Source organism: Amblyraja radiata, chromosome 25, assembly GCF_010909765.2.
Source record: "Amblyraja radiata isolate CabotCenter1 chromosome 25, sAmbRad1.1.pri, whole genome shotgun sequence".
Taxonomy (NCBI): domain Eukaryota; kingdom Metazoa; phylum Chordata; class Chondrichthyes; order Rajiformes; family Rajidae; genus Amblyraja; species Amblyraja radiata.
This window is the reverse complement of record NC_045980.1, coordinates 5478684-5498716: the sequence shown is the minus strand read 5'-3', so window position 1 is coordinate 5498716 and position 20033 is coordinate 5478684. Positions and strand designations below refer to the sequence as shown.

Genomic DNA, 20033 nt, shown 5'->3' with positions numbered 1-20033 from the left:
GAAGCATCCATACAAAATACAAATGAACTCGATTAAGTGGATCTCGTTGAAACCTACCAAATGATGAAAGCCTTAGATAGAGTGGATGTGGAGATCATGTTTCCAGTAATGGGAGAATCGAGGACAAGAGGGCATAGCCTCAGAAAAAAGGGGCGTCCCTTGAGAAATAATTTCTTTAGCCAGAGGGTGGTGAATTTGCGGAATTCATTGCCACAAACGGTTGTGGAGGCCAGCTCATTGGGTATATTGGAAGCAGATTGATAGGTTCTTGATTAGTAAGGGTGTCAAAGGTTATGGGGAGAAATGCAGGAGAATGAAAAAATATATCAGCCACGAATGAATAGCAAAGCAGACTTGATGAGCTGAATGGCCTAAATCTGTTCCGGTATGTTCCTATATGGTCTAAATCATACTGTACAGGAGTACAATCATGCCATACACAACTACAACAGGTAGTACAAACAGAAAATTGCAGAGTGCAGCATGTTACAGCATTATAGCATTGGAGACGTCAAACTTTCTTTTGAGGAAGCAGCTTCAATGTGAGTGCTCCAGGACGGATTGTTGGTGATAATTACTCAAACTTGAAGCTCTCAATCATCTTCACTTTGGCAGCATTTATGGTGACTGAGCATGTACACAACCTCATTCCCTGAAGTCAACTGAGCTATAGGGAGAGATCAGCCAGGCTAGGGTTTCATTTGTTGGATTGGAGGAGAATGAGGGGTGAAGTTATAGAGGGGGTATAAAATCATGAGAAGAATAAATGAGATCAATGCACAGAGCCTTTTCGCCAGGATCGGGAAATCAAGAACTAGAGTGCACAGGTTTAATGTGAGAGGGCAATGATTTAAAAGGAACCTGAGCGGCAACTTTTTCACACAGAGGATGGTGGGTATATGGCACCAGCTGCCTGAGGCAGAAGTTGAAGTACAAAAACATTTAAAATACATGTGGACAAGTTCATGGATATGAAAGATTGAGAGGATATGGGCCAAACACAGGCAAATGGATCTGGCTTAGATGAGGCAACTTGGTCTACACGGACAAGTTGAGCCGAAGTGCCCTTTTCCACGACCCATTATCAATGCACCACCCACAGAAAACTCACCAAGTCGTGGGGAGAATATGCAAAACTCACAAACAGCACACAAGGTCAGGATCAAACCCATGTTCTTGGAGGTGTAAGGCAGTAGCACTCATTGCTGTGCTGCCTTCTAGTCCAATTATTCCCTGTTCCTTACATTATCATTATTGCCAGGCAAGGGGCCATGGTCACTTTATACACCTGTAGAAGCTCTTACTGCTTCGTTTTATATTACTTCCAATTTACTTTTAATCGATAATATGGATATTATAGGGATATGGATAACTTGCCTATTTATGGCCTCATAATCAGCAGATATTGTGGGCTGAATGGCCGTTCCTTGTTGTAGTATTCTATGCTCCATTTTCTCCATGTTACAATGTTTTTCACTGCAAAGTCTGTTAAGCAATGGTCTCACTATTGTGCAAGGTGTTACAGAAAACCAAACGGCTTTTAATTCATTATCTTTGATTTCAGATTCTATCTGAGCTTTCCAATCAATATAAATCAATCACAGGGTTCAAAAAAACAATTCATTCCAGGTTCATTTTGTGCAATGCAGCTAGAAAATAAGCAACACTTGCACTAAGTAACATTGTGGTTAAAAAAGATACTGAAGATTAAGAATTTTTAAGTTCCATAATTTGTGATTGAAAATAACCAAATAACAGCGCAAGGTTCTGTAGATTATTTTTAAAAGGTCATCTTTTCATCTTGTGCTTAAGGGAAAGCATATACGTCAAAGACTAATGACTCATTACACACGCAGATAACCAAATCCCCACTGAACTTTTATTAGGGTTTTATATTTCTTGTAATATTAGAAGAAATGTGGGTTAATATTACCATTACCTAAAGTCAGTCTGACATTATATTAAAGTCAAGTTTTAGATTATTAATGACCCTTCAGAAACTTCTCACATAGACGCAGGGGCTTAAAAAGGTGCTAACTTGGGGCCTCGTGTGGAAGTAAAAAACAACTCAAATTTCAATCTGACATTTTCTTTGTGCAGTGATGAGGTTATGGTAATGGAGAGATGATCAACAAGTGCAGCACAAAAAAAAATATGTAGAAATCTATAATTTCTAAGTTTCCATTAAAAATCTGAACTAATGTTTTCTAACTAATCAATTTGTGAGTAATCAAGTAACAGCAATTGTGTGTGGACAGTGTGGAGCTATTCCACATTGCACTGTAAACTTAAATGTAACACAACTTACTGTTAATCACAGTACATTTAATTCAGTACAAAGTTTGCTATTGAAAACTACTTTAAGTACTAAAGTGATATTTTTCCGAATTAACATGTGCTATGCATGTGATTTCTGACAAAGGTTTTAGGATTTTAAATTATGTTCCTCTATAATGTAAAAAATAAAATTAAAATACAACATATTTTCTATTCGTCATATTTGAGGCTGAAAGTTTTCATGGAAAATTTCTATCATCTGAGATTTTTTAAATGTATTTTATCCTTTTGATTTCTATTATGTGAATAACTTTCAAACAGTAATTTTCACTTTTGTTGTATACTAGAACAAGTGCAGACCCGTTGGGGGTCTGAGGGGGGGGGGGCATTGGGCGTCACACACATTAACCACCCCCCCGCACACACGGTTACTACCCCCCTTGTTAATATATTAATATTATTAATTTGCTCCTTTTACCCCATAATCGCCATATCTACTGAGGCATAGCCCCCAACTCGCAGGCGCGTCTAGAGAGGGAGGGGGAAGTAGAGAGTGAGGGCAGAGAGAGAAGGGGGGGGGGGGGAGAGGGATGGAGGGGGGAGAGGGATGGAGGGGGGAGAGGGAGGGAGGGGGGGAGAGGGAGGGAGGGGGGGGAGGGCGAGGGAGGGGGGAGAGGGAGGAGAGGGCTGGAGGGGGGAGGACGAGGGGCGGACGGGAGGAGGAGGGAGGGCGGGTGGAGAGGGAGGGAGGGGAGGGAGGGGGAGAGGGAGGGAGGGGTGAGGAGGGAGGGAGGGGGAGAGGGAGGGAGGGGGGAGTAAGTAAGTTTTATTTATATGGCACGTTTTAAGTCAACTCGCATTGACACCAAAGTGCTTTACATAAAATAGATAATAAGTTTCCATACAAACCAGAGAAAAAGGTTAAAAAAATAAAGAAAATGGACACAACACATCATAGAGTTCAACACAAACGTCCCCCCACAGCAGAATCAAACATTTCCACTGTGGGGAAAGGCACCAGAAAGTTAAGTCCTCTTCCTCTGTGAAACACCCGAGGTCGGGGCCCGTTTGTGGCCTTGCAGCCAGTCCGATGATTTTCAGGGCCCTCTTGCCGTGAAGATGGAACTCTGGCGTCGGGTGAAACATTCCTCAGCGGCTTGGAAAGTCTTGAGCGGCTGCCTCCTCCCCGGAGACCAGGGCATTCGTAGACCTCAGGCCGCACCGGTTGGAGCTCCAACCCCGGCGAACTCGATCCCAGGCTCCGCGGCGCTCCAAATCCAGCGCCGCCCGCGGCCGGATGCCCGGACGGCCCCAGCTCCGCGATGTTGGCAGTCGGCGGCCGCAGCGCTCCGAAGCTTACCGCACGGCGACCCGGTAAGGCATCGCCCGCTCCATGATGGTGTCCCAGCGCTGCGCCTCCGCCAAAGCTGTAGTCCCGGCCGGTCCCGACAGGAAACGCCGCTCCATTCTCAATGGTATGCCGCGAGGACGGGGCGAAGAAGCAGCTTGGAGGGATGCTGCCTCTCCGACCAGGTAGGGGACTAAGAAATAAAGTTTCCCCCTTCCCCCCACCCACCACACAAAAGACCTCCAGCTAACATTTTTTAACAGGACTTAAAATAAAAAAAAGGTGAAGAGACGGACTGCGGGCAGGCTGCCATACACAGACGGCGCCCACTCCTGCACATCCGCCAGAGGGAGGGAGAGGGGGGGGGACGGACCGGAGGGTGGGGGAGTGGGGAGGGGGTTAGAGGGAGGAGGGCGGTGAGAGGGAGGGGGGGGCAGGGGGGTCAGAGATGGGGGGGCAGGGAGGGGAGGAACAGGGAGGGGGGGGGGGGAAGAGAGAGGGAGAGGGAGAGGGAGAGGGAGGGGGAGAGGGGGAGGGCGGGGGAGAGGGCGAGGGAGGGGGGGCGGGTGAGGGTGGGGGAGAGGGAGAGGGAGAGGGAGAGGGAGAGGGAGAGGGAGAGGGAGAGGGAGAGGGAGAGGGAGAGGGAGAGGGAGAGGGAGAGGGAGAGGGAGAGGGAGAGGGAGAGGGAGAGGGAGAGGGAGAGGGAGAGGGAGAGGGAGAGGGAGAGGGCGGACCTGAACTCGGTGAGCAGGCGGGTCAAGTCAAGTCAAGTTTATTCGTCACATACACATACGAGATGTGCAGTGAAATGAAAAGTCGCAATGCTCGCGGACATTTGTGCAAAAAGACAAACAAACAAACAAACTATAAACACAATCACATATTCTTTTACATATTGTGGGCGGAAGGAAAAACGTTCAGTAAAGTTAGTCCCTGGTGAGATAGGAGTTTACAGTCCGAATGGCCTCAGGGAAGAAACTCCTTCTCAACCTCTCCGTTCTCACCGCATGGCAACGGAGGCGTTTGCCTGACAGTAGCAGCTGGAAAAGTCCGTTGCAGGGGTGGAAGGGGTCTCCCATGATTTTATTGGCTCTGGAGTTGCACCTACTGATGTATAGTTCCTGCAGGGGGGCGAGTGAAGTTCCCATAATGCGAACGGCCGAACGCACTACTCTCTGCAGAACCTTCTTGTCCTGGGCAGAGCAATTCCCAAAGCAGATGGTAATATTTCCGGACAAAATGCTTTCCACAGCCGCTGAGTAGAAGCACTGGAGGATCCTCGGAGACACTCTGAATCTCCTCAATTGCCTGAGGTGGTAAAGGCGCTGCCTTGCCTTACTCACGATTGCTGCGGCTTGTGATGTCCATGTCATATCCTCAGAGATGTGGACTCCCAGATATTTGAAACAGCTCACCCTATCCACAGTATCCCCATTTATCCTCAATGGTGTGTATGTCCTCGGATGATGTGCCCTCCTAAAGTCCACGATCAGCTCCTTAGTTTTTTTGATTTTCAAGAGGAGGCTGTTGTCCTGGCACCAGAGTGCTAGATCAGCCACCTCCTCCCGGTAGGCCTTCTCATCGTTGTCTGAGATCAGGCCCACCACCACAGTGTCATCAGCAAACTTAATTATTGAGTTGGAGCTGAACCTAGCCACACAGTCATGTGTGTCCAGGGAGTACAATAGGGGGCTGAGGACGCAACCCTGGGGCAATCCTGTGCTCAGGGTGAAGGACTTCGATGTATTCCCTCCCATCTTGACTACCTGGGGCCTGGCGGTGAGAAAGTCCAGGGCCCATGCACACAGGGGGGTGTTGAACCCTAATTCCAGTAGCTTCTCGGCCAGTCTGGTGGGGACTATCGTGTTGAAGGCTGAACTGAAGTCTATGAACAGCATCCTCACGTAGCCCCCCTTCTGGCTGTCAAGATGAGAGAGCGGTGTGCAAAACCTGGGAGACCGCATCGTCCGTGGATCTGTTCGGACGGTATGCGAACTGCAACGGATCCATGTTGCGAGGGAGGAAGGCGCAGATGTGTTTCTTCACCAGCCTCTCAAAGCATTTCATGACTACCGAGGTAAGGGCCACCGGACGGTAGTCATTCAGACAGGCTGGGGAGGCATTTTTTGGTACTGGTACAATTATGGATTTTTTGAAGCAGGCAGGGACCACGGACTTGTCCAGGGAGAGGTTGAATATTGTAGTGAGCACCGGAGCTAGCTGCGTAGCACAGGACTTGAGTACTTGCCCCGAGATGCCATCAGGGCCTGCAGCTTTTCTCGTGTTCACCCGTGTCAGAGCCCTCCTCACGTCGTGCTCGGACAGCGAGAATGTGTGCACATTTCTCCCTTCAGCTTCGGTAGCCAGCCGGTATTGTCGATAGTCGGCAGACCTGGGGTGGTGTTGCCCATCTCGAAACGAGCGTAAAAGGAGTTCAGGTCATCAGCTAGGGAGGTGCCGGCACTTGCGGATGAGGGTGGGGTGCTCCGGTAGTTGGTTACAGTCTGTAGCCCCTGCCACAGGCTTCTGGTGTCCTGCTGCTCCATCTGTGACTCCATCTTGTCCCTGTACCTCCCTTTTGCGTCCTTCACCGCCCTTCGCAGTCGGTAGGACTCTACCTTGTAGACGTCCATGTTTCCTGATGCCAGGCCCGAGTTGTAAGCAGCGGTGCGAGCATTCAAGGCAACACGAACAGACCTGTCTACCCAGGGTTTTTGGTTCAGAAAGGTGCTTACCCTTACCGTGGGGACGATGTTGTCGGTTATTGTTGCGATGAAGTCCGTGACTGCTTCCGCGAACTCACTGACGTCACTGGAACTTGCTTGGAACATATTCCAGTTGACATCGCTCAGTGCATCTTGCAGCATGGCCTCTGATTGGTCGGACCACCGCTTTACGTCCCTCGTCTCTACCGCTTCCCGAACTATCCTCTGTTTTATACTCCGACAGCAGGAAAATGGCAGCGTGGTCAAATTTTCCTAGGGTAGGGAGTGAAACGGCCTTGTAGCCCTTCCTGAACGGAGTATAGCAGTGGTCCAATATTCTCTCCCCCCTGGTGGCACACGTGATGTGTCGGACGGGGCCTGCGATCAACGGAGGAATTTCAGGTTCCCAGAGTAATGCCCCGCGCGACATTAACTGCTGTCGCCATGTTCGAGCCGGTGACCGGCTGTGACCTCCGGTGACCTCCCGATCTGCAGAGCATTTTGAGAATGGGGGGGGGGGGGGGGTGGGTTGGAGTGTACGGGCAGGTGGGCGGGCTGGAGTCCAGCAGTGCCTATTGTAGCCGTTCTTGCAACAGCCGGCATTCTGCTCTGTCTGCGGGGAGAGTGCGTTAAGGAGAGGATGGGGGGAGAGAGGTGAAGGAGGTGGGGGGGGGGGGGGGGGGCAGCAGACTCCCCACCAGGCATGGACTGGAGGGGGGCCACGGGCGGGGATAGACCTGAGGATGCCGAGCGAGGTGGTGGGCGGGCGGTCGTCGAACCGGGCTTTGCCCGCGGCAGCAGTCTCGGGAGAGGGAGAGGGAGAGGGAGAGACAGAGAGAGGGGGGAGGCAGCTGGCGGTCGTGGGGCGGCTTCTTTCGGCTGTTTTTAAATGGCAACTTTGAGGCGAGAGGCAGGCGCCAGCAGCCGTTATGGTCGATGGCCAGCAGGAGGCGACAAAATGAGTGAGTGGGGGTGGAGTGAGTAGAATTTTATTAAAAAATGGGTACATAAAAAGAAAAAATGTTTTGAGGAGTGCAAAATCGGATGTAAAATGAATGAGCTAGCGACATGGAAAAAATGACGGAGTTTAATGACGGAGTGCTGGCGTAGCATGGAATCAAAGGCGAATGTGGCACCCACAAGACAGCCAGGCAGAAACACACACACACACACACAGCCACAGAGTTTTAAAGATAGATAGATAGATAGATAGATAGATAGATAGATAGATAGATAGATAGATAGATAGATAGATAGATAGATAGATAGAGATAGAGAGATAGATAGAGAGATAGATAGATATTGTGTCCATTAACAACTCCATGAAAATTATATTTCAAAATAAACTTGCGCTTTGTGACAACCACAGTTGAAAGATTCCGAATGGACTTTCATTTGGAATTACTGATAAAAAATATGAATAATCTCTATAATCTTTATTTTTCTGGGTTTCTGTGATCTTGAAACTGAAGCTCTCTTCTAGCAGAATAAGCAGATTTTCAAAGCTCTCTTTTCTAGCAGAATAAGCAATTTTCTTAACAGAAAGCAGACTATCCCTTAACGTTGTTCGTATATATTGATTTTCAATTTAAAAGGGACAAGCAAAGATAACTTAAAAACTTTAAAATTAGAATAATTCACATGGTGACAAAAAAATAACATGGTATTTCCATAAAGGATATCCCAATCAACGAAGACAAGGCAAATTGAAGACAATCGCATGAAGGTAGATAGCCATGATCTTGATGAATGGCACCGAGAAATCTTTACTCCTATACTCAAACCCTCCCATAATAAAGACCAACATATAACTCCAAAATACATGCTACATCTGTATGTTATCTTTCAATGATGTGTGTAAGGCCATCCGATTCTCCTTGAACATTAACATTACAGAAATCTTCTATTTTGTGCACCGTGGATAACTTCACATTGGAAAACACTTCCGATGTCTCTAATAGGCAGAATAAATGTCATAAAAATGATTTTCCTCCCACAAATTCTCTATTTATTTTAATCAATACCGATATATCTACCTAAATTTTTTTTTAAATCTTGATTCACGGATTACAAACTTTATCTGGGATCATAAACGACATCTATGTAAACCCAAAGAAATGGGCGGATTGGCGCTCCCCAATTTCTTACACTACTATTGGGCAGCGAATATTAAAAATGCAATTTACTGGCTGGATAATGCATGCCAACAGGTAGACTGGTTAGTAATGGAGAGAGAGGATTGCTCGCCTTTTAATATATCCTTCTCTCCCCAATAAAGCTGAAGAACACAATATATGAGAAAAATCTGATTATTCACAGCACTTTACGAATTTGGAGACAAGTAAAATTTACTTTTAAACTAAGAAACCTATCTCTTCTTTCACCAATAGCTATAACCCCTCGTTCAAGCCATCTATTATAGATTAAAACTTTTATTTATTGGGAAAGACTAGGAATTAAAAAGGTTGGAGATTTGTACGAGATGGGAAACCTCCTATCATTCCAGAAATTACAGTCGAAATACAGTCTGAAAGGTAATCAATTTTTTAGATATCTTGAAATTTGAGATATTTGAAAACATATACCCGCGATTATCAAACTCTGCTGCCAGATATATTAGATGAAGGTATAAATAGAAACTCAGTGTCAAACAATCTAATATCATACTTGTACAATATCCTTCTAAATATAGAAATTCCATCGTCAGACGTAATTAGAAGAGAATAGGAAGAGGAATTAGGCCTAAAAATCTCCAAAGACAGATGGGAAAAATAACTCCTATATGTACATAATTGTTTGATTAATGTTAGACACATTTTAATCCAATTCAAAATATTCCACTGACTCTACTACTCAAAAACTAAATTGAATAAGATTTTTTCAAATGTATCTCCTATTTGCGACAAATGTCTCTCTCAAGAAGCACACTCCTTTGCCTCTTGCATAAAACTCCATAACTTTTGGAAAGGAATCTTTGAAATTTTCTCAAAATTACTAAAAACAAAACTGGACCCCCATACAGAACTGATTATTTTCGGAACAGCAGGAGCCTGCTCTTTATCAAAGATTTCAAAGATGTTTCCTTAATTATGTCCTGATAATGGCGAAAAAACTTATACATTTTGGAAAAATACATCTCCCCCAACTTAAAATGTGGATCACAACCATGTCTGAGACTTGTCTTAGCAGGAAAATAGGAGCAATTTTCAAAGATATGGCCTCCTTTCATTGATTCATTACAAGGATAGTATGGTGCAACACAACTTCGGAATTAAACCAATTTACGGACTGGGTGATGGGTGTGGTGAGAAATGAAGCAGGTATATCAACACTTTTTTTTTCTTTCCTTTTTTTCGTTTTTGTCTTTTTAAAAAGTTTTTACTTACTCTTCGATTACACTCATTTGGTAGTTTAGGGGTTCTATTCTTACACATTCACTTTCACTTTCTTTCTTGCTCTTTCTCTCTTTTTCTATTTCATCTTTGTTAAAATTAAAATGGAAGCTGTACAATAAATGTATTTTGTCATATGCCGCAGTTTATACTTTTGTACACTGCTTCTAATAAAAATATTAAAAATAAATAAATAAACTTCACATTTTTCCCACATTATATTACAAATGTCATACTCCTTGTCCATATTTCCTTGAAACCTCTTTATATCCTCTTTCCAACTCACAATCTCACCTAGTTTTCAATCACCAGGATGCTTGGAAATATGTGGTGTGGATCCGTTTAGCAAATTGTTGATATGGCTTATAGATATCTGGGGCTCAAGCACCAACAGCGTCACAGTTGTCTACTTGAGAAGAGTCCACGCATTCTTATTCTTTGCTTTCCTTTTGATAACCAATTCTCGATCCTTGAAGAAAGAAGGAACTGTAGGTGCCGGTTTACAAAAAAAAACACAGACTGCTGGAGTAACTCAGTGGGTCAGGCAGCATCTCTGGAGAGCATGGATAGGTGACGTTTCGGGTCAGGACCCTTCTGCAGACCGATTGTGTGCTTGGGGGGGGAAACAGAGTAGGAAGAGCGGTGCAGTATAAGACCTGGCAGGTTATAGGTGTGGGGGGCAATGAAAAGGCAAGAGGTGTGAGACAAAGGATTGAAGAATTACAAATTGTGAAGATAAGAGAAAGGAATGTAGGTGGAAGGGGAGGAGGAGGGGAAAAATACGTGCAAGTCCAGGTGGGGCACGGGGGGGGGGGGGGGGGGAGGGGTTTGTAATTACCTAAATTTGAATAATCCAATGTTTATACCATTGGGTTTTAAGCTACCCAGCAGGGGGTGAAACCACATTTACTAAAAAAAGGACATACTGTATGTCCAGAATGGAAAGCCTCATCTTGGGAGCAGATGGGACAGAGAAATTGAGAGTAATTTAAGACATTTATGTTTTTCTAGACATCAATTGATAATCTGTTGATCCAATCTCAAAGGACTCTCAATCCTTGTCAGTACACCATACCCAATCGGTGTGATATGTAAGTAACCAACTGTGTGGGATCTTATCAAAGGTCTACCAAAAATCATCATCCTTATCTATCAAAGGATTCAAGAAGATTCATCGGGTTTTTCCATTCACAAGTCCATCATCACCTCATTGAGTTGCATGGTTATAAGATGTCCATCAATATGGAGCCTTATGCCTTTACCACGTATGATATTCAGCCACTAGGTCAGTTCAGTTTTCTCTCCGCTTTTCTTCTTAAATAGTAAGGTCAAATCTGTTAACCTGCAATCCAATGAAACAATTCCGGAAACCACAGAATTCTGGAAGTTGATAATCAAATTACTCTCTATCCAGTCACTTCCTTCAAAACAGTAGGATGTGGATCATTTGAGTCCTTGAGTCTAAGCAGTGTACTAAAAAGATAAGGTTATCCTCTTCCTGTAGGAGGAGTGCTTGGGTGTCAGGAAAGAAGGAGGAAAAAGAGCTGTGTTTCACATCTTTCCCATCCCTGTTAATTGTTGATTCGCTGATGATTCTTCCAACGCCAACAACACCAACCCCTTTCTCACAGCAGCTTCTGAAGTAACTAAAAGAAGTTGTAATGTCCACCCTTTTCCCTCTTCTCATCCAGGGATCCAAATATTCATTTGAGGTGAAGCAACAACTCACTTTTGTTTCTTCAAAGTTAATATGAATTCCGTTCTCATAGTGTGGTTTCTTGTATTATGGAACCAAACACAGAACAAATGACTACTTTACCGAACACCTTCATTCAGTCCACAAGCTTGACCCTGAGCTCATGGATGCCTGCCTCTTTAATTCTCGACCCATTTATCCTCTGGCCTGTTACACCTTTCCAAGGAAGCCCACCAGATGCTTGAGGAAAACGTTCCAACCAGGACACAACAATTCCAAATAATTAGCCTTTCCATCTTATGCCATAACTGGCCAATTCAGATTAAATATCATCAACCTGCAGTGTCACAGGAAAGTTGATGGGAATATCAGAGCCAAAACAAATAAAAATCACAGAAGTACGATGAGGAGATGTGGGATATAACTGAAGATAGACACAAAAAGCTGGAGTAACTCAGCAAGAATGGGATATAACTATTGGGATCCGTCTAATGCGAGCTGGCATTCACCCAATGGACCAGACATCCCCCTCTGTGTTGCAATAAATAACTCCACATTTGCTAAATGACCTGCTGAATATTTCCAGTTTTATTTCATATTTCCAGTAGATACAGTGTGTTGTAGTTCACCATTTGTGCCTTTTTTTTCCTTTTCCTGTTTTTATACCTCCTTTTATTTAATGTCTAAAAAGATCAGCTGTGATTAACCAGCCAATGGAAGTATATTGAGGGCGATCAGTACTACGGTCGAGGAGGTGCTGAACGTCCTGATGCGTGTGAAGGTAGACAAATCTCTTGGGCCTGATCAGATATATCTGAGTTCACTGCGGGAACTCTGCTAGAGAAGAAATTGCAGGTGCCCTAGCTGAGAGATACGAGTCAGCATTAAATACAGGTGAGCTGCCAGAAGACAGGAGGGTGGCAAATGTTATGCCTCTTTTTAAGGGCTGCAAGGAAAAGCCTGGAAGCTGTAGGCCAGTGAAACTAACATCTGAGGTCCAAAAGTTAGAGTATTCTGAGGGATAAGATAGACATGCATTTAGATAGACGAGTTCATTAGGGATAGTCAGCATGGTTTTGTACATGGGAGATCATGTCTCACAAATCTGATTGAGTCTTTCGAAGGTATAACCAAAAAGGTTGATTAGGGCAGAGGTGTAGATGTTATCTATAAGGATTTCGGCTAGGCATTAGAAAATATTCCACGTTAGGCTACTTTGGAAGGTTAGATCGCATGGGATCCAAAGAGAGAATAGGTTCTCAAAGAGAGAAAATTGGCTTAATGGAAGAAAGCAGAGGGTGATGTTGGAAGGTTGTTTTTCGGGATGGAGGCCTGTGACAAGCGGTATGCCTCAAAGATCAGTGCAGGAAACATTGTTGTTCATGTTTAATATCAACGATTCGGATGAGAACATACAGGAAATGAGTAGCAAGTCTAAAGTGGATGGCATTGTAGATACTGCAGGACCACTGATCGTTTGGGCAAGTGGGCAGAGGAATGGTTAATGGAGTTGAATGCAGATACACATGAGGTGTTGCATTTTAGGAAGTCTAACCAGAGCAGGAACCTCACAGTAAATGTCAGGGCCCTGGGAGCGTTGTAGAGCAGAGCAATCTATGAGCAGGTACATAATACCTTGAAATTGGCGTCACAGGTAGATACGTTGGTCAAGGTGACTTTTGGCACAGTGGTCTTTATCAGTCAGGGTATTGAGTATATAAGCTGGGATGTTATATCACAGCGTTGGTGAGGCCACAGTTGGAGTATTGTATTCGGTTTAGGTCACCCTGCTCCAGGAAGGATGTTGTTATGCTGGAAAGAGCACAGGGTAGATTTACGAGGATGTTCCCAGGACTCGAGGGCCTGAGCTTATAGGGAGACATTGGGCAGGCTAGGACTGTACTCATTGCAGCAAGGAGGATGAGGGGAGATCTTGCAGAAGATAAGATCATGAGGGGAATAGATGATGATGCACAGAGTCTTGCACCCAAAGTAGGAATCAAGAACCAGAGGACATAGGTTTAAGATGAGAGGGAAAAGGAATCTGAGGGGCAACTTTTTCACTCCAATGAATAATAATGAGTGGTGGGTATATGAATGAGCTGCAGGAGGAGGTAGTAACTAAAACAACATTTAAAAGACATTTGGACAGACACAATGATAGGTGAGCTTTAAAGGGATACTAGACCGGGGGGGGGGGGGCGCGGCGCACACTAACCACCCCCCACATACACTAACCACCCCCCACACACACAAACCACTCCCTTGTTATATTAATATTATTCATTGGCTCCTTTTACCCCATCCCCGCCCTATCCACTGACGCATAGCCCCCACCTCGCAGGCGTGGCTAGAGAGGGGGCAGAGAGAGAGAGAGGGGGCGGAAACAGAGAGAGGGGCAGAGAGAGTGGGGCAGAGAAAGAGGGGGAGGGAGAGAGGGAGGGAGGTGGAGAGTAGGGGGGGGAGAGGAGAGGGGGAGAAGAGGAGAGGGGGGAGGAGATGGGGGAAAGGGGAGGGAGGTGGAGGGGAGAGGGGGAGGGAGGAGAAGGAGGGGGAGGGAGGGAGGAGAAGGAGGGGGAGGGAGGGAGGGGAGAGGGGGAGGGAGGGGAGAGGGGGGGAGAGAGGGGAGGAGGGAGAGTGGGGAGGATGGGGGGGTGGGGATGGGGAAGGAAGAGGAGAGGGAATGGGAGGAGAGAGGGGGGGAACGGGGGGAGAGGAGGAGGAGGGGGGGGAGCGGAGGGGGAGAGGAGGGAAGGGGAGGGGGGAGGGATGGAGAGGGGATGAGAGAGGGGGGAGGTAGAGGGGGGGAGGTGGAGGGAGAGGTGAGGAGGGGGAGAGAGGGGGGAGGGAAGAGAGAGTGGAGGAAGTGGGGAGAGGAGGGGGAAGTGGGGGAGAGGAGGGGGGAGTGGGGGAGAGGAAGGGGAGGGGGGAGAGGAGGGGGGAGGGAGAGAGCGGACGAACTCGGTGAGCGAGTGGCGCGGACACTGAGTGGGCGGGGCCGATTGCGAGCGGTGCCGACTGCGAGCGAGTGGCGGGCCTCAGGAGCGCTCGGGACTTAATCGTGTGTGTGCATGTGCATGAGTCCTGGAAACTCCGCCAAAACGGTACACGATAGCAATACAATTTTTGGCCCACCTTACACACCATCGGGGTGTGCAATAGCCAAGTTTCGTTCAGATTGATGGTATATTTTACAGGTCATTGAAAATTTAAACTTTACAAAAACCACTTAGCAAAAGCAATTTTCCACTTGCCTGCCCGCTAGCCACATTTGACGTCACAATGACATCACAATGTGATCCCGAATCTCATTTACATAAAAAATCTTGATTTTTTTAAATTCTAAAAACACCCTCTGTTTTAATAACATTCTTCCATTTTCATCAACAGCTAACACTGTGTTTAGGTCTCTTAAAGTAAAAACGCGATTTACATTGAATCCCATTCAAAAAACAATTTTCATTTTGGGTGGTGGGGGGTGGGATAGGGGTGAGGTGAGGAGTGGGGGAGAAGGGAGATAGGGGATAGAGGGAAAGGAGGGAGGTAGGGAGGGGAGAGGGGTTACGGAGGGTGGGAGGAAGTGACTGAGGGTATCCACGCGTGCAGATTTAAAAATAACTGAAAGTCGCCCCTTGCGTGGGCCCGGTATCCGCGTGTGTGGGATTTGAAATGACCACGGCGCTGAGGCTGGGGCGAGGTCTGGGGGCAGCGGCGCTGCTGCTCCTGGCCCACGGGAAGGGAGAGGAGCGGGACCCGGGGCAAGGACTAGGCTGCAGCCTCGGCCTCCCCCGGCTCCAAGCTGCTCAGCCTTCCCCCCGACCTCAAGTACAACTTAATCCCGGACGTTGTGGAGAAAACGGGGCTGGCGGTGGTTTACATCGTGATCCCGGGGAGGTGAGGAGAGAGAGTGGGGGGGATTAAGAGGAGGAGGTAGGGAGGGAGAGGGAGGGGAAAGTGGGGGAGGTGAGTAGTGGGGGTGATAGAGGGTAGTGGGGGAGGTGAGGAGGGAGAGTGGGAGGTGGGATAGGGGTAGGTGAGGAGTGGGAGAGGAGGGGGATAGAGGAAGAGGAGGGGGTAGGGAGGGTAGAGGGGTTATGGAGGGAGGGAGGGAGTGACTGAGGGTAGGGGGAGGGAGAGGTGAAGTAGGGAGTGGGGGAGGGAGGAGGAGAGGGGAAGGAAGAGGGATGGTGAAGAGGAGGGGGGGAGTATGCGAGGTAATGGAGGAGGGGAGGGGGAAGAGAGAGGAGGGAAAGGAGTGGAGGGAGGGGGTGAGCAGAGGAAGCAGAGGAGGGTTGATGGAGGGTGGGGAGAGGGAGGATAATGAGGCGGGGAATAGGGGACTGTAGACGGAGAGTGAGATGCGTTCACATTAATCTTATATTTGACAAGTTATTGCCATTTTAAACTTTAAAACGTTGCAGTCGCGCTCCCACTTGGCGGCCGCGCCTGCGCAGTTGGGGGAGGGTTGCCGTGACTGGCTTCACAACGGGGATCTCTGGCATCACAACGGGATCCCTTCAGCCGCGCCTGCGCAAATGGGGGCTATGGGTGAGTGGTGGAATATTGCGTTGGGGGAACGGGCCCAACGGGTCCGCACTTGGTCTAGTGATTCTATAACACTGTCTCTTAGCCAGAACTACTACCTAGGTGTATTCAGTCTCTCAGTCCTATCAAAGATTCTCATTGTTCTCTCTACTCTATTTCATTACTCTGCAGCTTAAAACATGTTTAATTTCAGAGGAACCTGATCTGAAACTACAATGGTTTCCTCCTCTGCAGATGATGCCTAATCTGCCACGTATTCCAGCACATCCAAACCTTACAAGGTACATCAATAGTAATGCAACATCCTAATAACCAATGCCCATCATAAGAAATTATGGTTTACTGCATTATACAAAAATATATTTTAAAATTGTAATTAGTTTATTCTGATTTATCTTTAACAAAGAAAGAGAGCAGCTAGTGAAATATTGCACCATGAAATAAACTCACTTGTGTTAAGGATATCTTGATGAGAAATTAGATCATCCAAGGTCTGCGGCCGGTACTTTTCCACCCTGGAACAGATTGGAATTACATTGATATTGCTTTGAAATAGGCAAAAATGATTTTTCTGTGGTCATGATTCTAGAGAATAGTAGTGATTATTCAGGGATAAAGGCATGCAGTTATTTGAAAAACAAGTACTTGTGCATTTAGCAAAATGTTACTATGAATGGTAAGGCATGTCTAAAATAATTTGCAAAATGCCAATGACAGGCTCCACAAGTTCACAATTTTTTTTAATTATTGCTGCTGATATAATTTATATAGTTGTTTTTGTCTACAGCCACAAGAGATGGGGGAGTTATTAAAAAGTGAATATTTCTCATGTTTTTACTGAGAAGATCATGAAAGCTGAGCCATGAGTTGTGACGTCTCAGACCATATACAAAATACCAAAAGAGAAGGTATTCATGATTTTAAAGTGTATTCAGGAGGATTAAGGGCCTGACCAATTGCATTCTTAGACCTTGTGGGAAGCTAAAGAAGAAACTACAGAGGTCCTTACAGAGATATTTGCATCATCTTTAGCCAAGGGAGAAGTTTGGGAAGACTGCAGAGTGCCTAGTATTGTACTATTATTTAAGATGGGTAGCAAGGATAAGCTAGGGAACTCCAGGTCGGTGACGCCAACGGTGGGAAAATTGTTGGGAGGGGATTGAGGGACAGGATCTACCATGATCTCTCTTCTCTGGAGAGTAGGAGGCTGAGGGGTGACATTATCAGGGTGAACAAGATCATGAGGAGCATGAATAAAGTAAACACTCATAGTCTTTTCCCGAGGTAGAAGATTCTAAAACTGGAGGGCATCGGCTTAAGGTGAGAGGGAAGAGATTTGAGGAACTTCAGGCGCACCTTTTTCACACAGAGAGGACTGTTTCTGGAAGTGTACTGCCAGTGAAAGCTACAGAAGTAGACACAATGGCAACTTTCAAAAGACATTTGGGCAGATATTGGATAGGATGGATTTAGGCGAATATGGGCCAAATGAAGGCAAATGGTCGTGGCCAGAGCGCCAATTTGGTCTGCATGGACGTTAGGTCGAAGTACCTGTTTCCGTGCTGTATAGCTCTATGACCCTCCGCCTTTACTCTGATGGACAATCCCAATGGTGCATGTAAAGTGCATGCAGATCTTATTCATAAACATTATGGCACAAGTGGGCTAAGAATGTCTGTTATAATATTTTTTATACTTTTTGTTCTCCTGCCATGCTTTCTCTGTAGATAAATATCTTCAAACAAAATCAGACTGAGAGGTAAAGTGTAAGGTGGGGCAAGTCCCAATTAAGAATTGCTGAATGCTGATGATGCCACACTAGTTGCTTGGACAGAATATCAACTTTGTATTCTATCTGTGTCAAGAAGTTAGTCAGAAGACAAAGCAGAAAAGAAGACAAGCATTGAAAATAGAAAATACATTTTGTCGTTGAAGGTCCATTGTGACAGACTACATTGTTCTCGAAGTATTTTGCAAAGCACACCATTTTGCCTGATTTATTAAGTTTTCATGACCATAACTTCACCTTGAATATGAAGATGCTGATCAACCTGGTCCACATTCTTAGAATATTAATGTTTAGCAGTGAAACACGGACGACAAACAAATGCTCAGGAAGACCGAACAGCATTTACCTTTGGGGTATTCCTTACACCTTATGAAGGAAAAAAGATCAGTACAAGCAAAGATGTCTTTGTGTCTATCTTAGGTATAAACCAGCATCTGCAGTTCCTTTTTATTATATCATTATATATTATATTACGAGATGTTGCACGTCATTTTAATGCTCCTTCCCACTCTTACACCGACCTGTCTGTTCTTCGCCTTCTCCATTGCTCCTGAGAAGCTAAATGCAAATTTGAGGAGTAACATCTTGTATTCCACGAGTAGCTTACAAACCAAAAGTATGAACACTATTTTTTTTCAATTGCAGATACCCCACACTCTCCTTCCACAAACATTCACCTGTTCACTCAGTTTTTTCATCCCTTCTCTGAGTTGATGCCATCTGCCCACCATTCCCTTCTCATCTGGTTCCATACATCATCTGCCAGCCACTATCATAGCCAATTATGTACTACAATAATACTGGTAATCTATCCTGTGTAGGAAAGAACCAGATGCTGGTTTAAATCGAGGGTAGACACAAAATGCTAGGGCATCTCTGGAGAGAAGGAATGGGCGACGTTTCGGGTCGAGACCTTTTTTCAGTCTGATGAAGGGTCTCGACCCAAAACAGTACCCATTCCTCCTCTCCAGAGATGCTGACTGTCCCGCTGAGTTACTCCAGCATTTTGTGGCAATCTGTCCTGTTCTCTCTGAGTCTTGATTCAGAGTCTATACCCCAAACATAAGTTTAATTTTGTTTAGTGATAAAGCGTGGAAACAGGCTATTTGTCCCACCTCGTCCTAGGGAACTCCAGGTCGGTGACGCCAACGGTGGGAAAATTGTTGGGAGGGGATTGAGGGACAGGATCTACCATGATCTCTCTTCTCTGGAGAGTAGGAGGCTGAGGGGTGACATTATCAGGGTGAACAAGATCATGAGGAGCCTCTGAAAATAGCCAGAGGAGACTTTCCTGATCGCATCTGACAAATTACACCCTGTCTAAACCCTTGGCACTATGACAGACTCTGTCTATATTGGGAAAGTTAAAATCCCCTACTATTACAACTTTATTTGTCTTGCAACTGCTCGTAATGTCCTGGCATATTTGTTCTTCTAATTGCCCTTGATAATTTGGAGGCCTATCAACAAGGTGATTATCCCCTTTTTATTTTTCAGCTCCACCCATATAGTCTTACTGGACGAACCATCAATAATATCACTGGACTACTACCATGACATTCTCCTTAATCAATAAAGCAAAAACCCCATCTCTTTTACCCCCACCTCTATCTCTCCTTTAGCACCTGTGCCCTGGAAAATTAAGCTGCCAGTTCTGTCCTTCTCTTACCAAGGTTTCTGTAACGGCTACAACTACATACTTATCAATGTCCTGAGTTCATTTGCCTACCCGTCAGGCCCCTCGCGTTAAAATAAATGCAATTCAATCCAACTGTCCTTCCACAATCCCTGCCGTGCTCCTGCCTATTCTTTCATCACCTTCCATACCGACGTCCAACCTCACACCTGCCTTAGTCCTGCATTTGCTTCCTGCTCCCCTGTCAATCTAGTTTAAATCTACCTGTGTAGTACTAGCAAACCTGCTTGTCAGGTCCCCTCCATTTCGGGTGCAATACAAGTTGGTGACACCTACATTTTCAGTTGCGTTAATTAATTAAAATTGAAGACATTTTCAGTGACTAATACAGGAAATGACCTCCTAAACATACATATGACGCCATGGGACTTTCCACTATATTTTGGAAATATTTCTTGATATGCATAATGATTAAATATATGACATTCCATTTTACAAATAGGTGCTCGTTATCAATTGTGTCTTTTTAAAATACTGCACACAAAAATGTGACAAATGGGGTCAAATTTCAAATTCCTTCAAAAATGTTGACAAGCACTTTATTGGGTTCATGACTAACATAGTATCAACAACAAATATAAGAAA

At 45.6% G+C, this 20033-nt stretch overlaps 1 protein-coding gene across 3 annotated transcripts in view; it reads right to left on the bottom strand.

Moving 5' to 3' along the window:
* The window catches only part of rfc5 (replication factor C subunit 5), a 75080-nt gene that overhangs the window by 44062 nt on the left and 10985 nt on the right, over positions 1-20033 (bottom strand). For 2 of the 3 annotated variants that reach the window (XM_033043113.1, XM_033043114.1), the window contains exon 2: positions 16414-16478. The exons of the other annotated variant lie outside the window; for it this stretch is intronic. In XM_033043113.1, the coding sequence (XP_032899004.1) occupies positions 16414-16478 (65 nt within the window). The remainder of the gene's footprint in view (positions 1-16413; positions 16479-20033) is intronic. 3 annotated transcript variants of the gene reach the window in all.